This window comes from Cnephaeus nilssonii, assembly GCF_951640355.1.
Source record: "Cnephaeus nilssonii genome assembly, chromosome: 13".
NCBI lineage: Eukaryota > Metazoa > Chordata > Mammalia > Chiroptera > Vespertilionidae > Cnephaeus > Cnephaeus nilssonii.
In genome coordinates, this window is record NC_137084.1 from 3,596,075 (window position 1) to 3,621,689 (window position 25,615).

Here is a 25,615-nt window from a genome sequence, read left to right on the forward strand (position 1 = left end):
CAGAGGGAGAGGAGCGTCACGTGGAGGAGGAGGAGGAGGTTCGCCCTCCTTGCACTGCCGAGGCCCTAGGCCCATGGATGAGACCAGCTGGGCCTCGCCCCGCAGAGCGGGTCAGTGGTTGAGCTTCATCCCGGCGCCGGAAGATTGCCCGTCAGTGCCCGGGTCAGGGCAGACCTGGGGAGCGGGTTTGGTCCCGTCGGGCCACGTAGGGAAGGCAACCAGTTGATGCTGCTCTCACATGGACGTTCCCATACCCACCCGCCCCGCCTCCTCTCTCTAAGCATGGCCGGGGTGAGCATAAACACAAAACCAACCACAAAACAGCTGTGACTAAAACAGGCCAAGATTTGGAGGCCTCTCATCTTGGTTAGTGCATTGCCCTGAAACACCAAGGTTTGGGCACACGCAGGAACCGACCAGTAGAATGCATGGTTAAGTGGAACAACAAACTGAAGTTTCTCTCTCCCCCTTCCTCTTTCTCTAAAAACAAAACAAACAAACAAACAAACAACAACAAAAACTAAGAAAGAAGAGTCAGGGAGGCAGCTGGCAAGAATATCGTTTATTGGGGAGGCCGCAGGCACAGGTCAGGGTCGGGGGGAGGGCTGGAGTGTGTGTGGGGCTCGAGAGGGCGCTGCCGGCTCTCAGGAGCTCGAGCAGGTGGGCTGCTGCCGGTGAGGGGCCGCGGAGGGCTCAGAGCGGCCCAGCGTCTCGGGGGCCAGGGCAGGGGCAGGGGCAGGCGCAGGCGCAGGCAGGTTGGTCTCCGTCAGCAGAGCTGCGTCTTCCCAGGAGCCTGAGCCTGGGCAGGAGAGGGGAAAACAAACCCCGAACAGGAAGTTAGATGACCAGGCCCAGCCGCATGCCACCCACCCCAGGGCCCCCGGGTGTCCCTCACCATCGCTGGCTTCCCGCTCTAGCTCTTCCTCTCCCCCAAGGGGCTGCGGCTCTGGCTTTTCCTCCTCTGCGGCCACAGGGAGAAAGCAGAGGTGAGCCTGGAAGAGCTGCCAGGGAGGCTGGGAGGAGGCGGGAGGGAGGGAGGGGGTGGCTGCGGCACCATACCTGTCCCCGAGGGGTCAGGGCTCTCACCGTCCTCTGTAATGTCCGACAGGGGGCTCGACTCCTCCTGGTCTTGGGAGAGAGGGCGGGACAGGGTCAGGATGGCTGTAGGCCGCACGCTCCGTGTGAGAGCCCTCAGCCGCCTCCTGGATGGAGCGGGCGCCCTCCCAGCCCCAGCCCCCAGCTCTACCTGGCTGGCGGGCAGCCGTCCTCCCCTGGGCCTCCTTCGGGGACCCGCTCCTCTTCCGGATGTTTACCTGAGGACCAGAAGCTGCTCAGCAGCGGGCAGACCACCCCCAGCGCCCAGGGCCCCGCACGCCCGGCCCAGTCCCAGCCGGGAAGGGAAGGGGCCGGTTGCCACCTGCAGGGCGAAGCGGTGCTGGGGCCAGAGGCCCCCCCACACCCACTGCATGTAGCCGAAGAGCACGATGACGCTGAGGAAGGTGAAGTTGCTGGTGACGCCGATGAAGGCGCAGGTGACGGGGAAGTTGTAGAGCAGGTACCTGCGGCGGGAAGAGGGGCAGGAGGGAGCCAGCCTCAGCTCTGGCTGCACACAGGCCGGGCCGCGGGGCCCCACCCACTGGGGTTCAGGTGGTCGGTGGGGGGCCCAGGCATCGGCATTTTTAAAAAGATCCCCAGGGAACAAACAAAGCAAAACAAAGCAGACTCATAGAGGCAGACAAGGCTGCAGAGCACGGAGGCCGGCGGGGGAGGGGCAGACTGGGTGGGGGGGCCTGCTGTGGGGTGAGGGTGGGATGCACTCTGGTGGTGAGCTTCTGGTATCTGGCTGCTGAATCACACGCTGTGCACTTGAAATGTTAGGCACCAACATCACCTCAAAACCCACAACCCCCAAGAGGAGGGAAGGCTCCCAGGGAGCTGCTCTGTGCAGTCGGGCGGAGACGTGACCCCCCTGCTCCCTGAGGGCAGCCCACGGAGCCTCCCAGCCCGTCCTCACCTGAGCCCCGAGAAGTGGGCGTGGATGCGGAGGGAGGCCCCGTACAGCTGGACGCGCCTGCTGTGGACCTCGATGATCGCTCCGGTGGTCGGCACGTACTGCGGGGTCGGGGGGCCCCATCAGGCCAGGATCCAGATCCGGCTGCTGTCAATCCCAGGCCCGCCCACGCCCAGCCTCCCGGTCGCTGTCACCCCCCCCCCCCCATCGCTGTCCCCCCAGACCTAGCCCGGCTCCTCGGGGAGAATGCCGGGAGGCCGTCTCCCGCCCCCTGCCCCTCACCGAGTTCTCTCTGTACTCCGGGTACAGCTCCACCTCCAGGAGCTGCTTCTGCTCGGCGAAGCCGAAGAGCAGCAGGCTGGAGAAGACCAGCGTGTCCAGCATCTGGAGCAGGTCCGAGCGGTAGTGCAGCATCACCTGGGGCGGAGGCCAGCGGGAGTCAGGCAGCCCCGTTCTCCGGCCGCCTGCTCCGTCCCCGAGCGGCTGAGGACTGCCTCTTCCCCAGGTCCCTGCCCCTCACCTTCTCCTCCTCCTTCTCCTGTGCCGCCCACGTCCTGACCCAACCATTCAAGTGCGTGTGTGACAGCCCTGCCCTGCCAACCCCGTCTCTGTTCCAGCACCTACCTGGGTTCAGCCTCCAGTCTCGAATCTACCTCCCCCCGAGAGCTCTATCGCCCCAGCAGATGGACTCCAGGGCGCCATCTGAAACTGTTCCCCAGGCAGACATTTAGGGATTTGTTTCATGACGTGGTTCTGTTGATAAGTAAGAATGGAGCCGATGCCCAGATGGTGTGGCTCAGCAGTTGAGTGTCGACCCAGGAACCAAAAGGTCACCAGTTCGATTCCCGGTCAGGACACATGCTCGGGGCTGCGGGCTCCATCCCCAGTAGGGGTGCATGCAGGAGGCAGCCGACTGACGATGTTTCTCTCTCATCAACGTTTCTATCTCCCTTCCTCACTCTAAAAAGCAATAAAACCATATTAAAGAGAAAAAAAAAGAATGGAGTTGTTCCCTAGCCAGTGTGGCTCAGTGGATAGAGCGTTGGCCTGTGCACTGAAGGGTCCCAGGTTTGATTCCAGTCAAGGGCACATGCTTGGGGTTGCAGGCTCGATCCCCAGGCCCCAGTAGGGGGCGTGCAGGAGGCAGTCGATCTGATTCTCTCTCATCATTGATGTTTCTCTCTCCCTTCCTCTCTGAAATCAATAAAAAAAATATTAAAAAAAGAATTGAGTCGCACATTTATTGAACACCTACTATGTGCTAACAAGCACTTTACATTTCCTCGTTGAACCCTCAGTCTTGCTGTGAGGAGTTACCCTCATATGGCGTACAATACTTGACACGCACGCGGTTACGTTGCCCAGATGGTATGATTTCCGAGTGAGGATTTGGGCCCCGGTCTGTCTGGCTCCAGGAGGCCCGTGTTCAGAGCCGTTCTCTTCAGATTCTATCCCAAAGCTGGACAATGCCACCCGGCACCCCAACGCCCCTTCCCCACCGGCTGTGCCTGTGACCTCGGGCGAGGCGCTTGCTCCTGAAGGCCTGCCCAGACACCCCAACATCTGATCCTCCTCCACACCCTCCCCGGCCACCAGCACTTACGGAGCGAGAAGAGGTGGAGATGATTCGGCCGCCGCGGGTGTAGCAGGAAATGGTGACCAAGAACATGCCCAAGTCTTGATTCACGGGGGACTCTGGCAGCTCAAGCTCTAAGGTGACGCGGTACGGCTGTCCATACATCAGCACCTGCCCGGGGGAGCCAGCCCGTCTCCTTTACATGGTGCGGTCCCTCTCCCCGCTCGGCCCCACGGCCCTGGGGGGCCGGCACCCGCCTCCCAATCTCCTTGCGAGGGCGTGCTGCCCCCTGCTGGCGGCTGAGCCCTTCTCACCTCCGCGATCTGAATCGCTCTGCTCGGTTCTGGAAAAGGCTGTCAGTTTCTTTTCCAAAAGTGAACCAGCGCGTTGCCAACTGGGCCATCTGTGACTCAGGCCTGTCCCCGAGGCCACTGCCCGCCCCCAGGGCCCATCCTGCCGGCACTCACACGATTAATTAACCAAGTGCCAGGGCGCCATCTCCCCAGCCAGCTCTCGCACGGCCCTCCCTCGTCACCCCAGGCCATCTTTTTGTCATTCTGGCCCCTTATCTCGGTCGGTAGAACCCTGAGAACACTGGGTGGGAAGGCTTCTTCTCGGGGGGTTAGCCTCAAAATGTTAGACTTGCCACCACACACACCCTAGTTTCCTGACCATTCCCACACTCCTCTAAGCCTGTAACTACTTCCTATAGCTCGCCCTCCACAGGGTGAATAAAGCTTGTCTGTCACCAACGAGGGAATGGATTTTCTTTATGTTGAAACACCGTGCAGCCGTAGTAAACCAGCTGCAGAAGCTGGATGTGGCCCCGAGGGTGCTCTGAGCACTTTATCACAGGGTAAAAGGTAGAAGCCGCTGATCCAAGTCTATACAGATTCTTATTTTCCGTCTGAAGTATCTTTTGAAAAAAAATGGATGCCATGAGATTCCTAACCCCCTGCAGAGGTCAGATGAGTCTAAACCAGTGGCTTCACCGAATTCTTTGAAGTATTAAAAGAGTTCTCTGGGTGGGTTGGAGGGAAATGGAGAGTGACTGCTAGCTAATGGGTACGGGTTTCTTTCTGGGGTGATGAAAATGTTCTAAATGACTGTGGTGATGGTTGCCCAACGCTGTGCATACACTAAAAATGACTGAGCTGCCCATTTTAAGTGAGTGCATTATATGCCATGTGAATTACATATCAATCAAGCTGTCTGTGTGTGAATGCATGTGTTTTTTACCGTCTAAATAAATGTTATCTCTGAGCAGATCCACGGAATCTAATACCAGAACCTGTGACCGACTCCATGCCCATGTTCCTGTGTGTCTGGTAGGCAGATTCTCCCCTTCCCTCCTGTCCCCACAGTGTCCACTCTTCTTTAAAAGGTCCACTTGGAGCCTATCTCCATGTCTCACACTGACCTCTCCAAGTCTTCACAAATGCTTCTGAAATGCAGAACCTGCATCTTACACTAGCTCTTTAACTCAATGTATAAAACCCTATCAATCCTTCGGGTTCTCTGAAAGCAGGACCACATCTTCTATTTTCAGCGAGGTGTTCAGCATAGAGTAGACACATTATTTCTTCCACCCAATACATTCGTTCACTCAAAAATGTTTGCTGTAAATGTCAAATTCGCGGCTGGCAGGCCGCATGCCTCGTTTATTTAAATGAGGCATAGGACCTGGGACTCTTCAGTCCGCAGGCCCGATGCTCTGCCCACTGAGCCAAACTGGCCTGAGGCTTTCTTTATAATCTGCTCTGTATATTCCAGTTATTAGTATTCCCGGTCAGGGCACATGCAGAAGGCAGCCCATCAGTGATTCTCTCTCAACACTGATGTTTCTATCTCTCCCTCTCCCTTCTTCTCTGAAATCAATAAAAATATTTTAAAAATAAAAATAAAGAAGGATGTGTTGCCATTCTGCATTTCTTGGGGTTTCCAGGTTAGTTGAAATCATACTGGCATCTGGCCAGTCCTATGGCACAGTACCCTTTGTAATGGCAGATTGCACATACTTGTCAACAGTTTCATAATTTTATATTCAAGCTTTCAAAACTCTTGTGTGGATTCCATCCTAGTCCAGTGAAATAGCTAGTTTGATCATTTAGGTTCATTTCGATTTAAAACACATCTCGTGTACACATATGGACTGGCTGAAACGATCTAAGGAGAACATTGCTAACATTTGCAGGAAAGAACAATCCATAAAATTTATTTAGACTCTAATTTTTCTTTAACTTCCCTTTCCTTTTTTTTTTTTTTAAATTGAATTTATTTGGGTGACACTGGTTATTATCTTCCCTTCTGTTGAGAGCCTTCCTTTCTTAGTCTCTGTTACTCAACCCCTGTTCTCCAGCTCTTTCTCAAGTCTTCCTTTTGATTTCAAGTCATCAAAGCTCTAATGGAACCTCTCTTCAGCTTCCATACTCACCCGATCACGTCCACTCTTAACTAGGGACACATTAGCAACAGGGAAGGAGCAGAGGTAGGCGGTAGAGGAATCACAGTCGGTCCTAAATGAGAATGAGGATGACACTGCTAAGTTATGGAGTCTGCCTTACCTGCCTGCACCCCTTGTTGGCCCCCTAGTGCTCCCTCCTGTCCCCCATCCCTTCTCCCAGAACAGGTACCCTCCTCTGTTAGAGATGGAGGAGAGATGCAGCCAACAGATTCAAGTGCTTCTTTCATTCTCTTTCTGCGGCTTCAGCGTATTTCGCCTCATAGAGCAGACATGCGTGAGTGGGACTCTACGGACACTTCATTGGAAAGTTTCAGACTTAAGTGTTTCTCACACGGAGAGCTTCATTCCCACCCCCAGATTCTGATTCAGTAGTTCTGGTCTGGGGCCCAGTTTGAGAAAACTCCTTTTTAAGAGGCTCATGACCACCCTCCCACTCCCAAGTTGTAGGCAAAATTGCACATGGGCATGCGTGTGCAGCATATGGGTGGGCATGTTGATATGTTTTTATGGCAAAAGAGCCATAGCGCCCAGTCGGCGTGGTTCAGTGGTTGAGCACTGACCTATGAACCAGGAGGTCACGGTTCGATTACCGGTCAGGGCACATGCCCGAGTTGCAGGCTCGGTCCCCAGTGTGGGGTATGCAGGAGGCAGCCAATCCATGATTCTCTCTCATCATTGATGTTTCTATTTCTCTTCCTCTCCCTTCCTCTCTGAAATCAATAAAAATATATATTTAAAAAAGAAGAGCCATAGCTTTCATGATATTCATAGCTCCTTAGAAATTATAGCTTATAATCAGGGATGCAGACAGGAAGAAAAAAGATTTTGGACCATTGGCAATAATGTCCTTATCAGCATCTCTTGACTAGCCATTGCTAAGACACGGGGAGAGGACCTGGCAGGGTCTGTGAAATGGGAAGGAGTTTACCTTCCAGCCACCTGTTTCCATCATCTCTGCTGTGCAGTAGACTGCTGGGAGCGGAAGTGACGTAAAAGGCAAATGGCTGCTTTCCTAACACTTCCTCTAGTAAAGGCCAGGTTAGCTCTGAGATGACCCAAGGGGTTGGCTTGTTTCAGAAGTCTCCTGTGGCCCAGAGAGAGGTCGGATCCAACTGACTCATAATGACACGCAGAGAGACAGTCTAGAAGGGTGTTGTTTTTTAAACCTTTCTCACCAGGGGTACAGCTAGGAACCTCGACCCCCATCAGACCTGATCTGCTTTTTAGCTGTGGGCTGTGGTAGGTAAGCAGTCATGTGAGCACACTGGGCCAGTTCCCTCCTCTGCAAATGAGGGGTGGAGCTGAATGAGCCCTAAGCGGCCTGCAGCAGTTCTCCCACAGGGTTCCTCTGACAGACCCCGCTCACCTGTAGTGGAAATGCACGGGGCTGAGGTGGCTGACGGTCGGCATGTAGGAATAGTAGAAGGAGCCATAGAGGAAGACAGACACCCAGAGCAGGAGAAGGATGGTACAGAAGAGCACCCCAAACTGCAGCAGCAGCTTGCGGGCACGGCCTGCCAAGACATGGCCCACCTCCTGGGCCCACAGCAAGGCAGGTACTGGTGGGTCATTGACCATGGTAAGGGGTGCAGTGAGTCTGGCCCCGGGTTCAGGCTTTGAGTTCCTAGCTGTTCTGCCACCTGGACGCCACCCCTGGCCATGGGATGAAGCAGCTGGTGGTTCCTGGAAAAAGACAGAGAGGAGGAAAAAATGGCTTCTTTTGGAGGGAGGTGGGGACAAAGGGACACGGTTACTGGGTGGCTTTGAAGAACCAGACAGAGCAGCGTCTTTGTTTCACATGGCCTTGCTCCAAATGACTGTTTTCCAGCCAACATCCCTTCCCTTTCCTCCACTGCGCTGTTCACACCCAGTGCCAGGGCCGCTCAAACTGGTCCTCCCGCCTCCCGATTCCGGGACAGGCCGCCTTGATACTCGCTCACAGCAATACATAACACAGAGGGTGGGCACCTTAAGATTAAGGCGCTTTTACACACACGATGACACTGAATCCACTGCGGGGTGGATGCCCAGAGAGAAGGTGCGACGCGCCTAAAGTCGCAAAGCCAGACCCAAGAAGCAGCCGAAGCGCAGTCACAATTGCCTCCCGAGTTGAGTTTCTCCTTTCCCGGAGCTGCCCTCGCTCCCTGACGGGCCCGCGCCCCACGCCAGGCAGGGCGTCCTGCAGACGGTGGCCGCTCCTCGCCAGCCCCCTCCCGCTCGCCGGGGGGCGCGGCGGCCCCAGCCCCCACTTCACCCCGCCGCCGTTCAAAACAGCAACTCGCCGGACGCCACAGCTCAGCGGACTCACCAGCATCGCGCGCTGCCTGGGCAACGGCGAGAGGGACTTCCGCCTCCCGGGCACGCCCCGCCCCCTTCCGCCGACGGCCAATGCCGTCCGGGGGCGGGGCCTCGCCCGGGGAAGAGCGCGGGGGGCGGGGCTAGGCGCGGGGACAGAGCTGTCGGGACTGCGGGGCTCCCACCAGCGCGCGCTCCGCGCTCTCCCTCCCCGCAGTCCGTCATCCTCCGGTTACCGGGCTTAAGGGGACAGGCGCCTCCCCCCGTCCCAAGACAGCCCCGGGCATGTTGTGAGTCAGCAGCATCCCCTGGGCCCGCCCCTCCAGGCCGCAATCACGGCCCTGCGCCCACACCTTCACCCGGGCCCTTGAACTCCCCCAAAGTGGGAGAGGCGGCACCCAGCTGGCGTTGACTCGGGTCGCCGTCCACAGCTCTCGGGCCGGGAGGTGCCCGAGGCAGAGAGCACTCGCCGGAGTCGCAGTCTGCAGGGACCTGCGCGTCTGGTGCGCGCCCCGCGCCCTGGCTGCCCCCAATCCACAGAGTGGTAGCATTTTGGGCCCGTGTTTTGCCTCCAGCGTTCAAGATGCGTGATCGACCTCCTCTGACCCTAACTCTCCCTCAGAGTCCCCGCAGCACCAGCCAGACGAGGCCTTGGAAGGCGGCACCTTCTATTCTGTATGTCTGTTCACCGGAGGGAAAGGTCGGTGTTGTGGGATCTTTGCACCCCCACAGCACCAAGCACAACGATGCTGACGTGGGACGTAATCTCTCAGACCAATAACCCCCACCCCACCCCAAAGCCCCTTCTACTTCCGGAAACACCAGGACTCTCCCCCGCACGGTCCCCTACCTCTACTTTGTCCGATGCTCTGAGCCGCTCTCTGCACGCCTCTTTCCCCCCAGATCCTTCTCTTTGGTCTGCCATTTCTTTAGACAGTTTCCTGAGGTTCCTCGCTGCTCCTAGCTTTTCCGCTCGCGTCACTTGTGGCTAGAACATGAAGTGGCGATCTAGACGCTAATACCTGTAGCTCATCACATTTTCCTGGAGATGGGGAATGGAGGGTTCCTGGGAGAGAAACGAAGATTCACGTGATAAATGCTGGGTCAGAGCAGAGGGAGGAGCGGAGGATGGGGGCGACTGCCCAGCTGATGTCAGATTTTCAAATGAGCAGGGTCCCCCGCAGCCAGTACCCGCTCCACTGCAGGGGCTGTCACAGGTCCAGACCACCCGTTTGAGGGGGGAGTCTGCCTGGGCTGCAGCTCCCGGGGGCGGGCCCTCGGCCAGACTCAGGATGCCTACCAGGCGGGAGGGGCAGGTGCTGAGACAGGAGCGGGGCGGGGGGGGGGGGGGGTGCGCAGGGGCTGCGGGCAGAGCCAGGCTCCCCCGCGGGTCCGGCACTTGGTACGCTCCAGGACCGAACCGCTCCTTCCAGCATCCTTCGTCCCGCAGGTACCAGCTGTCGGGGCAGCGCCTGAGCTCAGGAACTGGGACCAGCCCTCCGGGGAGCACTGACCTGCCCACCCCGGGGCCTCTGTGTTGGCAGCTTCTGCGCCAGAAGCTTTCAGCTGCACCTCCCGGCAAGGTGGGGCACCCACCCCCGGCACAAGGCTCTGGTGCCCCCCCCTGACCCCGCTCCCCAGGCCGCCGCTGCCTGTGGCCTCAGGTGAGTCGGGAGCATCTTGCTTTCCCCCTTGGGGCTCAAGGGGGCAGGTGGGGACTGGGTACCCTGCCCATCAGGGCGGGGCTCCTTCTGGCTGAGGCTTTCCGAGCGGGAACACCTGGCTCCACGGGCTGAAAGGCCTGAAGTCGTGCATGTTGGGGGGTCGGTGTGGCCCAGGCCATGTGGGAGTCTGGGGAGCATCTCACCACCCCCCTTCATTTCCTCAGCGGAGGACGACAGGGGTGCGGGAGGCCGCTGGCGGATGGGGATGGGGATGGGGAGAACAAGATATTGGGGCACATGACCCCAGCCCTGAGGGTGGGTGAGCGAGCCTGGAGGGGCCTTCAGTGGAGATTGCTCTGAGCTGCCCCTCCCTCCCCTCCAGGATGAAAGGGGAGACCCCTGTGAACAGCACCATGAGCATCGGGCAAGCCCGCAAGATGGTGGAGCAGCTGAAGATCGAGGCCAGCCTTTGCCGGATAAAGGTGGGCGGATCCTGGGTCCCCCGCGGGCCCCGCTGTGCGGTAGCTCCCCGCCCCGCAGGGTCAGGGATGCTGTTCCCCTGGCCGCCCTGAGGCCGGGCGGGGCCGGCTCGGTGCCAAGGGGGTCCCCGGGCTTCTGTGGGGGGCGAGGCAGGGAAGGCGGTCCGCGGGGCCTCGGGGTGAGGACAGCCCCGGGCCTGGTGGCTACAGCCCCTCCCGGTGCCCAGGTGTCCAAGGCGGCGGCCGATCTGATGTCCTACTGCGACGCCCACGCCTGCGAGGACCCCCTCATCACCCCCGTGCCCACCTCGGAGAACCCCTTCCGGGAGAAGAAGTTCTTCTGTGCCCTCCTCTGAGCCGCCCGTCCCCGAGCCCCGCGTCCCCGCAGCCCGCGTCCTCCTCCTCCGCGCCCCGGCCGCACCTGGGCGGTCCCCGGAGCACGAGGCCCGCCCTCGCCCGCCGGCGCCCCGTTTCCCCGCCCCCCGGGCGCCCTCGGCCCCGCCCCGCCCCGCCCGCCGGCCGCCGGCCCCCGCCGCTCCCCTCGGCGACCCGCTGACCATGGAGAGAGGGGCGAGCCGCGGGCTGGCTCCCGCCGCACCTGGAGCTGTGGGGAGGGGGAAGCCATTTGCAGAATAAAGTCACCCAGAGTCTCCGAGGCACAGCGCCCGTGTCCGCGGTCTTTGGGGGGCTCATCAGTCTGGGGGGGCGGCCGTGGGAGGCTGCGAGGCCGGGGACAGGGCCCGTCCAGGCGGGTCCGACACCGTCCGGGACGGAGATCGGGGGGTGGGGGTCGGGGGGGCAGGCGCGAGTGGAAGAATCGTTACAACCGACCCTCGGCGGCTACGGGGGACGCGCGCGGGGCGGTGGGCAGCGAAGGCAAGTGACAGAAAACACGAACCGAGTGGGTCTAGGGAGGGAGTCGGGCGGGCGGCCGCCGACGGGAGGCCCCGGGGAGGGAGGGAGGAGCTCGGCGCCAGTTCCTGCGGGGAGGCCGGCCTCGCTTCTAAGATGGCCGCGCCCACCGGGGCCCGCTCCAAGATGGCCGCCGCCATGGGCCCCACGTCACCGCGTCTCTGCGCTCGGCGCCTCTCGGCCGGCCCCATTCTCAAAATGGCGGCCCCGGGCGGCTGGAGTTCTCAACATGGTCCCTTCCGTGCTCGTCTGGTCTCAAAATGGCTGCCCCGTCCTCGCGAACTGGATCGCCCCTCGTACCCACCCCGGGGCCTGGCAGCCGACGCCCCAGACCCGGGGGAGGCGGGCGGGGGCTGCAGCCCGCGGCCGTGGGGCAGCGAGCTCTGCGCGGCGGGCTCCGGCGGGGCCATCGAGTTTCTCCAGTTTTCCGAATGGCGGCCCCCAGGACGCCTCGGCCTCCCCGCAGGCCCACCTGCCCACCGCCCCACAGGCCTTTCCGAAGCCTCTTCCTTCCAGGCGCAAACTGGGGGGACCAGGCCAAGGCAGAGGTCGTCAGCCGCAGGATGCCGCCCCCCAGGGACTGTCAAGGCTCCCCCAATCCGGGGATGCACCCTTCTTCGGGGAAGCTTAAGCCAGTTCATGTTTGGTGCCGGGATACTTTTTTTTGGGGGGGGGCGCGGGGAGGTCAAGGGGGTGCCTCTAGCAATGGGAGGGTGCCCTGTACCATGGATAGCCATCACCCCAGGCCCCCCCCCCCCCCCCCCCCCCGCTTTCACGGGAAGCGAGGGGAGGGGAGTGCGGAGGACGCTGGCTGCCCTCCCAGTGGAGACCCGGCCCTTTCCTGCTCGCACCGGCCTCCCGGGAGCTGGTGGGAAGCTGCGTCCCAGGCCTGGCGCATGGCGGGCACCAAGTGCCAGAGGGGATGGCGGGCAGGGCGGGGGCGACGCCAAGGACCTTTCTCTTCCTGCGGCCTCAGCGCTTGGCGAATTCCAAGGAGTCAGTGAAAATTTCCACATCAGCCAGACTGGTAAAAAGCCGGGAGTGCTCAATCAATGTAATCTTGATACTTTTTAAAAAAAAACAAAAAACCTTTGCTCAACTTTCCTGCACACGAATTTTCATACTCGTGATACCAGGGGCAATGCTGCGGAGACCAGGCCTGAGCTGTGAATAAGCATTAAAGTGATTACCACAGGCGGTAGCACTAACTACCCTCAGGCAGGCCCTGGGACCGAGGGGAGCCTCAGGGTACACGCGGCGGACCCGGGTCCGAATCCGAATCCGTCCAGTAGCGAGAAGCCGGCGGTGTCTAGACCTATCAGGGCTCCTGCAAACACTGGCCCTCCATGCGCCTGCGCCCCCAGCCCGGGTACGTCCCTGTGAGAGGACAATGAGGGCCAGTGCAGCTGTAGCCGCAGTAGTGCGTTTGTTAGTGACCGTCTCATTCTCCAAGTTCACTAGGAAATAACCCCCATCAAACACCCTCTGTTGAATGACTAGGCTTTACTCCTAAGTGGCAATTACTCATGAATAAACTTATTTGGCCATAAATGGAACCTTAGATTTAACTTCAAGCATCCAACTGGTTTTAGTATAGGCCAAATACAGAGATCTGAAATAATTTGTTTTCTTCTATTCCCATGGCTCAAGCTCTTAGCATAAGCAAGCACTGAGTAGGCCAGCAACCCGCAGTGAAGGCATGGCTGGCACCCAAGTGAAGCCATGGTGGAGTAGGAAGGAGTCAGCCATCCAGGAGGAAAGCCATCCTTGGTTGGACCCAGTGCAACTGGAAGCAGCATCAAAAGTAAATAACTCCCCCAGATGACACACTCCACCCGTCAGTGCAGCCACAGGACAGAGAGTGAATTCAATCCAAATGGTTATTTATTCTAAAACTGGAAGCTACTGTGCCTACAGAGTCGCCAGAATGTTGTAATGAGAACAGGGGAGGAAAAAGTTACAGATGTAAACAATGACACAGTTACATTTTTTTAAAAATGGTAAAACCCTTTTTTACTGGCCACTTCCAAGAATGCTTTACAGGTTGTGCAAAAACATTTACAGGCTCCATGTGCTGTTTGTTTTTCTCACAAGCGTTTCCATCTACAACTACAACAGAGGTCTGATAAAACACTAAAATCTAAGGAAAACAGGCTAGGGATCCCGTCTGTTAATCCACATTTGCCCCCTTAACATTTTTTTTTTTTTAATAATAAAAAGACAGAAACAAAACCCAGACATCTCGTGTTGCTGTGAGTGCTCGGATTAAACCAACAAGGACGTGGCAGTTTCACTCTCCACCCACCTAGAAAAACAGCTTTTTTGTGTTGTAAAGGTGACTTTCTAGTGTCAAAATTTAACAGCAAGTACCTCCCCTAATCCTCCCTCCCCCCAAGAAACCCAGAGGGGCAGAGTTTGTCCCCCGGGCCCTGAGGCCTGGCATCCACAAACCATGTCATAGACTGCAAAAGGATGCTATTTGCTGGAGGACTAGATATTTAAAAGGGGGTGGCAGTTTCTGCCTCAGATTTAATTTTCTATTATAACATGATCTTGCCCTAAGAGAATTTCTTTGGGCTCCAGTTTTCACCTTCTTGGCCTGATACTATGAGCAAAGCTTCTCAAAACTCCCTTAATAATAATAAAAAGTTAGTGGGTTACAGAAAAGTTCATGCAATCACTTCACCCACTGCCACACACAAATCCATTCGACGGCACCACAAAAAAGCAGTGTCCAGAGAAGACATCATGAGCAAGCAAAGTTACTTCCTACCAGCCCCCCATTCCAGCCTGGGGGTCAGAGGTACTTGTGGGACAGAAGGGTATTACAGACGGGCAACTAGAGCCAGACGAGAGCCTGCAGACCTAGGGAAGGGCTGCATGGTGGTCACAGTGGGAGAGGGTGAGAGATCAAATCTCGGCACAAAACTTTAAACACAGAACTGCTCAGGTGAGGAAATGGAAGTGAAGCTTTTTCTAGTAACACAACCTAGGCTCTTGCCTCACCAGGAAGCGCTGCAACATGTGGTGTTTGCTGAATAAGCTCTTGGCGGACTCCATGCTGAGCTGCTGAGCGGGAAGATGAATTAAAACTGAAGCTACATACTGGAAGAGCATTCCCAGGGCCCACCCGTATCCTTGAACCCGGGCACCTGAAGCTGTTAAGAACTGGGAGGGTGCTGGTAAAGTTGCAAGGACCATCCCAACTGAAGTCTTGGCTAGAGGCCTCTCTGGGGACACGAAGTAAAGCACCCCAGAAGGAACCCTGTTTCAGTAAGCCAGGAAGGGGCGCCCCTTTCATGCACACATCACACACATTCACACTCTTCCCAAGTTGCAGCAGCCCCACTGAGCTGCCTCCCACCCCCACCCTCCCCTTCTATTCACTTTCTACCTGTGTATCAAAAAGACCAGCGGGGCTCGTGCCCTCCACACTGTATAAAATAGTCGCTATTCTCAGCACCTGGGCCTGGGAGCCCACACCACAGGATTCACTATATACACATCCTGCTGCCATGAGCAGAATCCTGCTTCATTCCTGTGAGCGGAAACCCTGAGAAACGTTCCTTCTCTTGCACTTTAAGAGGACAGATGCTCTAACAGAGATGATTCCAGAGACTTCGTGCCTATCTCAACCTTGGAAGACAGAGAGGACAGACTGACGATCACCATCTTCAGGCTGAGGCCTGCAACCCCATTCTCCCCCGAGACTGGATGGGAATTCATTAATGGGTACAGAGAGGGTGCAAGCTATTCTGCTCTGCGAACAAGCACAGCCCCCTGCCTCCTTAGCCTGGGAATCCTATATAATCCATCCACCCAATTGGTAGTCTCCAGGCCTCAGCCGAACAGCACAAAGGCACAGGAAAGTGGAGACAATGCCACTCTGGCCTCCCAGCCCACCAGACCAGATATCCCAAGAGGGAAAGGTTGGTAAAGAAAATACAAACGGTTAGTTGGTGCAAGTGATTGATAAGAGCCAATCGTTTATTTCACTGCCCCAGTCACAAGCTCTCCCTCTGTCCCACTCCTGCCTGCTACGGAGAGTGCCCTCGCACGCCTGCTCACCCTCCACACGCCCTCCTCACTCTCCCTCACATGGCTGTGGTCCTGCTGCCGTACAGGGTTAAAGGGTGACTTTTCAGTCCTTTTCCTGTCCGACTGCAGGGTATAGGACAGGCAGCCCTAAGTGCTGCTTGCTGAGCAAATGTTTTTTGATTACAAATATCTAACTAGGTTTGAAATGTTTTATAGAATAAGACAATATTCTTTTCAACAAACTTTAAAAAAAATGTACAGTTTTGTTGTTTGTTTCCACCTCCCCCCACCCCCACCCTTGCTTGCGCACCCTCCCTCCCACCACCCCTCCCCGGCAGCTCAGCCCCACCCCGACAGCCCCTGTTTTCCTTGGTTGTGTTTTGGGGGATGGCTGGCACCCCCAGAGATTCAGCTTCATGGCTGACAGGTGACAAGGGCAGAGGCTTCACCGATACCCTTGGTAACCGTAGTAGTTCCTGTAGTATCGGTCTCTGTCCTGGGGGTGGTGGTAGTAGTAATTCTGCCACTAGAAGAGAGGGGAACCCCGTCACCTGAGGCCACAGCTGGCTGAGGACCGAGAGGCAAGACACTCAGCCCTCTGGCCCTGCCTCCCTTCACCCTCTATCCCCAGAAGATACTCACATCCCGATTGTACTGTCTGTAATAGTCTCTGTATCTGTTGTACTCGTAATCTCGGCTATAGAATCGATCATAATCTCCCCGGTATCGATCGTAGAAATTACGGTAACCCTGAGAAAGGAGAAACAGGAGTGAAGACTTAGGGGTTTCCAGTATCCCGATCCACTGCTATCCCCCGTCTTAAGTGAAACACACCTCAGCTGGATTTTATCACAGACTTAATCTTCCCAGGACAAATTCTCCAGAGGAACACATTAAACGGGCACAAGCTCAGCCCTGAAAACAGCCCAAACCACTCTGCTCCCCCAAGCCAAGAGGAATGCTAGCACGGCCCAGAGGAGGAGCAGGAGGAGAGCTGCACTCACCCCTCTGTTTCCAGACTGCCCCCAGTACTGCTGCCCGTAGGCCCGGTTGTCGTAGCCTCGGCGCTGCCCGCCCACTGGAAGAGAAACGGGAGAGCGCGCTCAGACAGCTGGCGTGGGGTCCTGGCTCCATGGCTGAGTGGAAATCAAAAAGTTGGAGCCCAAGGCAATTCTGGGAGAATAGGCGGCCTGCTTCTGTCAGGCTCACACAACGTTAATTAAAGCACGAGCCAGGATCTCTTAGGAAGTCTGAGGGGGAAGGCAGAGGAAGAGCGACACAAGAAAACCAAGCCACCTTGCTTTGGAAGCTCCCCAATTCCTGCAAAATACTTCAGATGGCAAAAAAGTACTTGGCCGAGTTAGAAACATCAGTAAATGCTGCCATTCACAGAACCACTGACTTTCAATCCTGGCAGGGATCTCAGGGGTGATATAACCCGGGCCCATCATCTTATACAAACGGAACAAAGTCTAAGTGACCAACTCCTCCAGGGTAGGCACTGTTGGTATTCCCAGTGCCTAGCATGTAACAGGCATGCAAACATTTTGTTGACTTGCAAACACACACACACACACACACACACACACACACACACACACACACATTTTTAAAGGGCAGTGAATGCACAGTGGAAGGTTAACTGACAAGCTAGACATTCAAGAAGGATATTAATTCCACAAGTAGCCTAAATTACTTTGTAACCCCCCAAATTACTGAATAATGCATTCACTTTCTGGTCTATATGGTTGTGTTGATCCACTAGACAGAGCATTAAGAAAACTTAAAGTGAGGATCCAATTTCACTGCACAAATCCTTTAGATATGAGGCAACAGTGAAGTGGGAAACCTACATATACAAGTGAAAACTAGACAAATGAGAAGGCCCAAGCATTGCTTTTCACAGAAGCAAATATTTGTGTTGAAAAATAACCACCGTTTACGGAAGGGTTATGGAAAAAGCACAAGAAGCTGGGGTTAAAGCACACAGGAAGAAATAAGCTCCATAAAGAAGTCACTTCCTTATTCCTGGTTAGTGACCTGACATGGTTTCCTTATGGATCCTGCTCAGCACAAAGCACAGACTGGGGCCAGGGGCTGGCTGGCCCCCAGGACTCACCATAGCCTTGGCCTTGGCCTCGGCTTCGGTTCTGCCGGTTGCGCTTGTTTCGATTGTTTCGGCGGTTTGTCCGTTTCTCAGAGGGGGGCAGCAGCTTCCTTGCCTCCTCCTTGTACTTAGTGACAAGAGGCTGAGCTTCTTCCTTCTCCAGCTCCCCATATGTCACCTCATCCATGTAGTCGCATTTTTCAGGCAAAGAGAAGTTGGCTGTAAGAGTAAGAGAGAAGCTTGTGGGCCTGAAAAGTGCATAGATGGGTAAGATCTCATTATAAAAATGATTACAGGAAGAATAAGATTTCCTAAGCTCCTCTACTAAATGCACAAAAAAGTACTGGTACTTTATCTACCATAGGTTTTCCCTAAATTGTAACAGCCACAGGCAAAGGGCTACTGTAAGTGGTAGATGTACAAGTTCTCAAGTGACCCATAATAAATTAGGAGTCAACTGGGTTAAGGTTTCTTATCAGGACAGAAGCAGGTAGCCAGAGGCTAAAAGTAACTGAGTAAGTTTTGGTGTTGGTTAGATAAGACACTAAGAAATACAAGTTCAGAGGCTGAGTCCCAGTGGAATTCAGTTCAATGGGGGCTCTCTTAATTCTTAGATGAATCCAGTTAACCCTCTTGAACTAAATTCCTCCAACTGCCTATCAGTTATGGACTGGCATAGTTCATTCTGTCTAAACTCGGACAATCTGGCTCTTAGATGTGTAACCAGCTCCCATCCCTGGGTGTTAAAAATCACACTCTGAAGGGAACAGCAGGATGTGGGATCAATCAGGACAGGTAATTCTGCCTCATAGGGACTTTGCTGTTAGGCTTTGTATTGCATTAAAGATTTCAGGCTCCTACCAAAAACCACAAGAAGCAAGCCTACTGTGTTATCAGAAATCAAGACATAATGATGAGATCATTCAATCCAACCACTGTATTTTAATCTGAATCATAATACTCCCCCCAACCCCAAATATAAATTGAATAAAGCAGAGCTTCCTTTCGTTCACAATTGCCCTACATCTAGAATAGTGCTAGGCAAGTAGATAGTTTTAAGTACTGACTATATGACTAACTGACTCAATGAAGCCTCTGCCTTGAATTTTAATTACCCTGTGGTCAATCACTATTGTGTCTTACCCAGAATGACCAAGGTTAGTGCTTCTCCTTTCACTCTGCTTACTCATTTACCTACAAGCACTCACACCCGTTCATTTACTCCCCAGGTTTACACTTGAGGTGTGGAGAATCCCTCCAGGGCTCAGAGCCTAGTGAGCTGTGCGCTGACCAAGGACAGGTGCCTGACTGGTACAATTTCCGCCCACCTTTCATCTCCAGCATGATGGACTCAGGCACATCATCCCCCTCCACTTCCTTCCTCCACTCCAGCCTCTGCTTCCAGTCCTCCTCGCTCGGGACAACCACCACCACTTTCCGAGAGAACGTCTTAAACAGCAACAGTTTCCGCCGTTGGCCGGAGTTGTACACGTTACACTAGGGACAAGAGGAATACCAGATGTTTTAGGAATAGAAATCATCAAATTCGGCGAAAACACTTACTGAGCACCCTTTACAAATGAGGCACCCGACTAGGAGTCTTATAGACACAATCTCCTTTGATTCTTTAAACTCCATGTGACAGATATTACTGGGTTTTGCACATCAGGAAAATCGAGACTCATGGAGGCCAAGACTTTTCCAAGGTAACAAACCCAGTAAGTGGGGGAGCCAGGAGTCCTATGGAGCGCTAACGCTCTTTCCCTGGCCTCCAGGATGTGCTTCCTATCTGGGCTCATGTTCTCTCTGGTAAAACACTGACAGAAGACCTCTGAGTTCAAAAGACATGACAACTATAACATACAACCTTCTGGTCCTAATTAAGTAAACCGATTCTGTTCCTTAACTGTCTTTCTACAAAGGCACCCCACTTTGACTCTAGGCAATTGTATCAGATTAAATGGATGCCAAAATGTTCATCTTGGGATTTTCTGTAAAATGAGGTTTCTTTTGAATGTCTGAAAAGTACCTGATCAAGAATGAAGTTCCTCTTTGTCCGGGAAGCAATCTGGACCAGTTTGCTAAGGCACTGGGAGGCTTGCTGAACTAAAAGGTCTCGGCTTTTGGGGTCCATTTCTGGCTCCTCAAGCCCCTTCATCTGATGAGTTTGAGAGGAAAGGAAGAGAAACGCAAGAAGTTATACAGCAAGTTAAAGCCTAAGAGTCATAGGTAACTGTCACTTCTTTAATGCCACCAAGGCTGTCACATCAGTTCATTCCCATTCCTCAGTGCCATGAATGTTGTCCATTTTATGCAGGAGTCACTTCTAATCTTAATCTGAATATATTCCGGATTTTATCATCTTTCAGAAATATGACAACACAGCCAAGAAGAAAAAAAAAGCCCTCCCTTTAACATGTATTGAGAAGAATTCCCTTCTCTATCTGTGTTGTCAGACACCTGAAAGACTAACTCCACTGGGAAAAGGTTACAGGAGCACCTTGATACCTTCAGAGCAAATACCCAGCTGACTCATCTCTTGCAGCAACTCACCCTCATTTGATTGAGGACAGTCTCAGCTCCCAGGACATTGTATCTTTTCTCAGGGTTTTCTTTTGAGTATTTCAGTGCCCACTGAGTCTTTCCAGATCCGGGCAGACCCACCATCAGAATCACCTGCAAACAAACAGAACCAGGAATGCCATAAAAAATAAGCAAGGGTCATGTGTAAAAGCCCACTTTCATAATACCCTCCCTTGCCCCAGGTCAGTAGAACTTTGAGAAGAAAAGCCCCCCCGACCCCCCCCCCCCCAATCACTCCACAGCATGAGCACCAAGCCTTCTGCACACTGTGTTGCATACCTCACACTCCTCTATGGTCTTAGGTGGGACTGCAGTGCGCACACGCTCCTCAACAGGCACAGCATGGATGAACACAAACTCTTCTGGTGGTGGGAAGAAGGGCTCCTCCTTCTGACCGAAGTTTAATTCTACAACACAATTTTTGCAGAGGACATGGGGTAGGAGCGCCCGGTCTGCCAGGAATTCCTTGTTGATCCGGAATGCCACACCAAGGTCTTCTCCATTCTTGGAAAAGGAAAGTTCTACTTCTTCAGTCTCAAAATTCTACATTGACAAAAGACAAGAGCACATATGGGCTTGTAGGGTTTGAGGTTGATTGAATCTTACAATTTAATCTTTAAGCAATGCATCAAATACATGCCCTCTACCCTCTCCCTGCTGTGAATCCACAACTTTCAGGAGCACTTACAGCAAAGCAGCCAATGACATCATTCTCCCCAAAAGTTTGGCCAAATTCCTCAAATTGCCCATTCTCTGCCTTGAGTCCTCGTCCATCAAAACCATAAGAGAATTCATCCTCACCTAGAATAGTGAACAAATTAGTTACCTACACCCAAACTTCCCATGGAGTAAGCCATATGGTACAAACATTAATGATGAAGTTAAGTAACTTTACCAAGCTGTGGATGGGAAAAATCCACAGACCATCCCACTCGAAGGAGAGAAACCTCTGTGCAGCCTTCTTTCATTGGGAGATTCTGGGTTACCTGGGCAAGTCAGAAAAAACCTCTCAGATACTCTGGCCAACTCAGAAGCAAAGTTTGTTAAAAAACAACAACAAAAGATATTTATTTATTTAACTTTCACCCAAAGATATGTTTTGATGGTGTTTGGAGAGAGGGAGGGAGAGAGAGAGAAACATCCATCAGTCATCTCCCATATATACTCTGACCAGGAGTCAACCCAGGTACGTGCCCTGACTAGAAATCAGACCTACAACACTTGTTTGTGTACAGGATCACGCTCCAACCAACTGAGCAACAAGGCCAGAGCAAGACAAGATTTCTATACCAACGGAAAAGGACAACCATCACAACTTAGCGTCACAATAATAACTGCCAATGAACTTAAACCAAAGCCCTGGGAAGAGACAGTTTCTTGATTACTGGAGCTAAGGTTATTATTGAAGCGTGGTGCCTTTTTCTCCACTAATAAAATTCTGGTGGGCAGGAGTCCAGTACATAGGAGTTTAATGAATAATTTAATAAATGAACGGTCTTAATGAGCTGTACAGACTACCTTGGCCTCAAAGCAGACTTTCCCCTTTGTCACTCCATAAGTACTCCTTGCCCCAGACCACAGGGTAGGGAACTTCTCTGAGAAAAGTGGCTGCCCTCCATAGCGGTCTTTGCTCACTTGAAAATGGAGATCAGAGGTATCTGTTAAGAAAGAAGCAATCGGTTAACACTTGAAAGCCACCTACAGCACACACGTATACTCAGTTGCCCGGTTGTCAAGAATGGATACAAAATCTATCATGTGCTAAATCTCTTAAAAATTGCAGGCCATGAAATGTTAATCTCCAAAATCACTTCTGATTGGTTAAAACCCCAACCTGTCTGCCTTATACATACACGTGTCCAGGTTCACAAGAGTGTCATCTTCCTCCTCATCTTTTGCCTCTTCTTCAGGGGGCGGTGGAGACTTGGAGCTACACACATAGAGAAAAGCAAATACAATGTAACCAAAGGCCTCCGCTTGGAGGGGTGTCTGCAGGACATGATGTCTGTTTTAAACTATAAGCGAATATAACATCCAGCAGACAGCTTCGTTCAGTAACGAGAAAAGGGCAACAGGAGCTTTCAGAGTAGATTCGATCTAAAACTTATGCCTATAAAAACCTATTCCATTTTTAATCCACCCCTTTCCAACTCGCCAATCAACACCAGGTACACCAAAACCAGAGCAGACACTCCCTTCAAGGAAAGGGTCCGTTTCCCTCACCGGCTGTGGTAAGCCTCCTCTCGGAATTCATAGTAAGCTCGGCCATGTTCATCCTTCTCATCCCGCTGTCTCTTTACCCCCCGCCGCTCACCATCTGAGCCTGCTGGTTTTGACTTTTCACTATCTTGGTCATCTCCTACAAAAAGGAGGGAAAGAAAATCAGCAGTTTTCATATTGGAGTGTAGAATAAGCTCAGAACCAACAGAAACTAAAGGGGGATCTGAGTATCTGTCTCATCAGAATAGCCAAATTAACCCCACTGCATCCACAGAACGTTTCATTTCCAAAGATCATCTTCCTACATTGGCTGAAATTGTATTTATTTTTTTAAAGTATACTATGGGCTAATTACAGGCAAGCAATAGACATAAATTGGACAATTTTTGCATTCTAAATTTATCTGCTTAAATCAGGTCAAACTTGCAGCTTTCCCTAACAATATGACATTAAAAAAAACTTCATTGGTTAATTTAATTTTGATTCTGAATGGTCAGATTTGGATTTAAGCTAGATACAAACCATATTTTCCAACACTTTTCCACAGCTTCATGATACAGAGCCTCAATTTAGAAAAACAAGGAGTTTGCCTCTCCAGCTTTAAAATGCACAGCCATCCACGCATTTACTTCCACAGCAAGCGGTACAGGTGCGTGACACAGAGCTGTATTTTTATCCTGGATTTTTACTGCAAGTTGCGAGAGCTAAACCATTCATTCACAAGAGGCACATCTTTTAATACTGCATCTTTACTGCACATAATTTGGGGGCAGAAAGGTGCTATCAGATATTCAGCAACATTCTCTGCTAGAGGGAAAAAACTCAGGAGTTTTTCCTTAAGCCTCTGTAGTGTTCAATACAAAGGTTTTTAAACAATAATTTAAGGCAGTCTCTTATTCTTTAACCTTTTTTATTTTATTTTCCCCCATCACTGTTTATCCCCTCTATGCCCTCTTCCACCTCCCTCCACCTCTTCCTCAACCTTTTTTATCTGCTATTCGGGGTACACATTATGTGAAAGGTTATGTAATGGGATTGTTGTTCCAGGACGTAGGCAAACAATCTTCAAGTTGCACGTGATTATTGTAGAATGGGTTCCAATTAATGCCACGATACTAAGTAGCAGCCCAAACAATGTATTAAGAACTAAGGCGGCAGCCCACTTCATAGGAAGCCTTAGAAGCAGCTCTAGTTTTCCTCCTTATTCTGACAGATTATTTACAATTTAGAATTAAAGTGAGTTATTGCCAAATGATGGGTGGGTTACATAGTTACTGGTCAGCTTAACCATCCAATCACTTCCAAGGAAGGCAGGTGACTAACTCCCTGGGGCAACTTTACACATTCTCTTCCCCAAGGTGACTTGATGGGCCCACCAACACCTCAACCATTTCAACGCAGTTCATGGGGAGCCTGAAATGTAAAAGGCTAAGTGTGCACCAAATTTACAGATCTGCCCACCCATCAACTCAGTGGGAAGATTACATTTTAATCATAATACAGGCAAGGCAAAAGCCCTAGCCAGCTCTAACTGACTTATTCTAAATGCACTAGATAAGACTTCTCTTCACTAGTTAACTATTAAACTCGACACCGTCACGCCACAGGCTGAGCCCCGCTGCTGCTAGCGCTGGAGCAAGGTTAGATCGCCAGATTCCGTGGCTCAGGCTCCCCCACTGTGCGTCTGATGGATCGAACTCTGACGAATTTAGTTACTGCTTCATATTTTCATGGCGAAAAAGTCAACAGCCAGCCCAAAGGCCAAAGCCTCCAACAGGCGGTCTGGCTGTCCGGGGACTGCCGGTGCCCCGCGCACCCCCGGTTTAGGAAGAGGTAACCAGCAGGTGGGGGCTGCTCCACAGGTAGCTCACAAGCCGTTCGCAGGCACCACCGCTCGCTTCCATCCACTACCGCCAACGACCCAAGCCAGGCGGGGCCTCCCTCCTGCAGAGCGGGGCCACCCGGGGCGGCCAAACCTCCCAGAAAGGTGCGGAGAGAATAGAAGCCACCTCCCCCGGGGAATCCCACCCAATGGCGAAGGGAATCTTGCACTTCAGGCAAGTGAGAACAAGGGATCGGACCCCGGGGTGCAAGACTGGGTGCTTGGGACGAGGGCGCACCCGGCAGGTCGGAGCCGGGCTCCGCCGCCAGCACCTCACCCTGTTCCTCTGCGGCCTTGTCACCCGGCGCCTCGGATCCCGGCGTCTCGTCCCCGCTCCGCTCCTCCGGCTCGTCTTCTTCCCCTTTGCCGGTGCCCTGCTCTTCGCCACCATTGACGCCACCTGACTCGGCCGGGGCCTCCTCAGCCGGCTTCTCGGAAGCATCGGGCTCGGGCTCGGCCTCGGGCTCGGGCTCGGCCTCGGCCTCGGGCTCAGGCTCGGGCTCAGGCTCGGCCTCGGCCTCGGCCGCGGCCTCCACGGCTGCCTCCTCCGGAGGCTCCGGCGGCGGCTGCGAGGCCTGGTCCGAGGCCTGGGCAGGAGGTGGCTCTTCGTCCTCGTCCTCAAGCAGCGCCTCCTCGTCCTCCTCCTCCTCTTCGTCCTCCTCTTCGTCCCCGCCCGGGCCGCCGCCCGACGCGGCCACAGGCCGAGGCTCCGCCTTGCAGGCCCCGCCGGGCACGGCCCCGCCACCACCGGCCTCGTCCTCGAGCATCTCGGCGTCCAGCGCCTCCTGCAGCCGCTGCGCCAGATCCACCTTGAGGCCGCGCGAGTCCAGGCCCCGCCGCTGCAGCTCCGACCGCAGCTCGGTCACTTTCAGCCGCTTCACCTCCATTGCCGCCGCCGCCTCCTCCGCCTCCCGCTGCCTCCTCCCCTGCGAACCGACGACCGAGCACGACCGCGCAGGCGCCGCCGCCGCCCGCCTCCGCTTCACGCGCCAGCACTGAGCCCGCGCGAGCGAGCGCACGCACGGACGCACGCAGGCGGCGAGGGCCGCGCGCAGCCTCTACGACGGTTCTCCTTTCGGCTCCCCTCCCCTTCGCAGCCCCGGGAGCCCAAACAACGGAGCGGGGAAATCTCTCCCTTCCCGCAGCCTCTTCCCTCTGTTACCAGCCGCGGGCGGGCGCGCGCCGAGGACGACGGACTTCCCTCCCTTTGCCTCCCGCCCCCTCTCGCGTGCTGGCCAATCGCCGCCGGTGTTCCACTGCGCAGCCGCGCCGGAGCCGGAGACGGGAGAGACTGGCTGCCGCTCAAGTGCCTCGTAGCATGGAGGCGTGTGCGCGCCCTGCTTTCCGTACTTCCAGCCGGGAATCGCGCAGCCGCCCGGACCTC

At 54.2% G+C, this 25,615-nt stretch overlaps 3 protein-coding genes across 7 annotated transcripts; 1 reads left to right on the forward strand and 2 right to left on the reverse strand.

Moving 5' to 3' along the window:
• Window positions 1–541: 541 nt before the first annotated feature.
• On the reverse strand, window positions 542–11,516 carry BSCL2 (BSCL2 lipid droplet biogenesis associated, seipin). Of its 4 annotated transcripts, none has more exons than XM_079788519.1 (12): window positions 11,388–11,516; window positions 9,197–9,412; window positions 7,418–7,734; window positions 6,022–6,103; window positions 3,615–3,758; window positions 2,294–2,428; window positions 2,015–2,112; window positions 1,418–1,559; window positions 1,247–1,313; window positions 1,060–1,128; window positions 896–961; window positions 542–799 (listed from the first exon to the last, which is right to left on the reverse strand). In XM_079788519.1, the coding sequence occupies exons 2-12, from the start codon at window positions 9,269–9,271 to the stop codon at window positions 645–647; spliced, it is 1,350 nt and encodes a 449-aa protein (XP_079644645.1). In that variant the 5' UTR covers window positions 9,272–9,412; window positions 11,388–11,516; the 3' UTR covers window positions 542–644. The 4 variants fall into 4 exon arrangements, with proteins under 4 accessions (XP_079644645.1, XP_079644646.1, XP_079644644.1 ...); XM_079788520.1 differs by lacking the exon at window positions 11,388–11,516 and adding an exon at window positions 11,088–11,273; XM_079788518.1 differs by lacking the exon at window positions 11,388–11,516 and adding an exon at window positions 10,797–10,915.
• On the forward strand, window positions 8,446–10,987 carry GNG3 (G protein subunit gamma 3). 2 transcript variants are annotated; one of them, XM_079788522.1, is made up of 4 exons: window positions 8,446–9,046; window positions 9,891–10,010; window positions 10,393–10,492; window positions 10,717–10,987. In XM_079788522.1, the coding sequence occupies exons 1-4, from the start codon at window positions 9,024–9,026 to the stop codon at window positions 10,843–10,845; spliced, it is 372 nt and encodes a 123-aa protein (XP_079644648.1). In that variant the 5' UTR covers window positions 8,446–9,023; the 3' UTR covers window positions 10,846–10,987. The 2 variants fall into 2 exon arrangements, with proteins under 2 accessions (XP_079644648.1, XP_079644649.1); XM_079788523.1 differs by having other exon boundaries at window positions 8,450–9,046; window positions 9,797–10,492; window positions 10,717–10,986.
• A 1,751-nt stretch (window positions 11,517–13,267) lies between the features above and the next one.
• HNRNPUL2 (heterogeneous nuclear ribonucleoprotein U like 2) lies at window positions 13,268–25,381 on the reverse strand. The gene is made up of 14 exons (XM_079788227.1): window positions 24,509–25,381; window positions 22,353–22,488; window positions 21,983–22,059; window positions 21,648–21,787; window positions 21,025–21,115; window positions 20,818–20,930; window positions 20,409–20,672; window positions 20,100–20,222; window positions 19,576–19,704; window positions 18,875–19,043; window positions 17,559–17,765; window positions 16,444–16,517; window positions 16,082–16,189; window positions 13,268–15,965 (listed from the first exon to the last, which is right to left on the reverse strand). The coding sequence occupies exons 1-14, from the start codon at window positions 25,116–25,118 to the stop codon at window positions 15,885–15,887; spliced, it is 2,322 nt and encodes a 773-aa protein (XP_079644353.1). The 5' UTR covers window positions 25,119–25,381; the 3' UTR covers window positions 13,268–15,884.
• Between the last annotated feature and the right edge of the window lie 234 nt (window positions 25,382–25,615).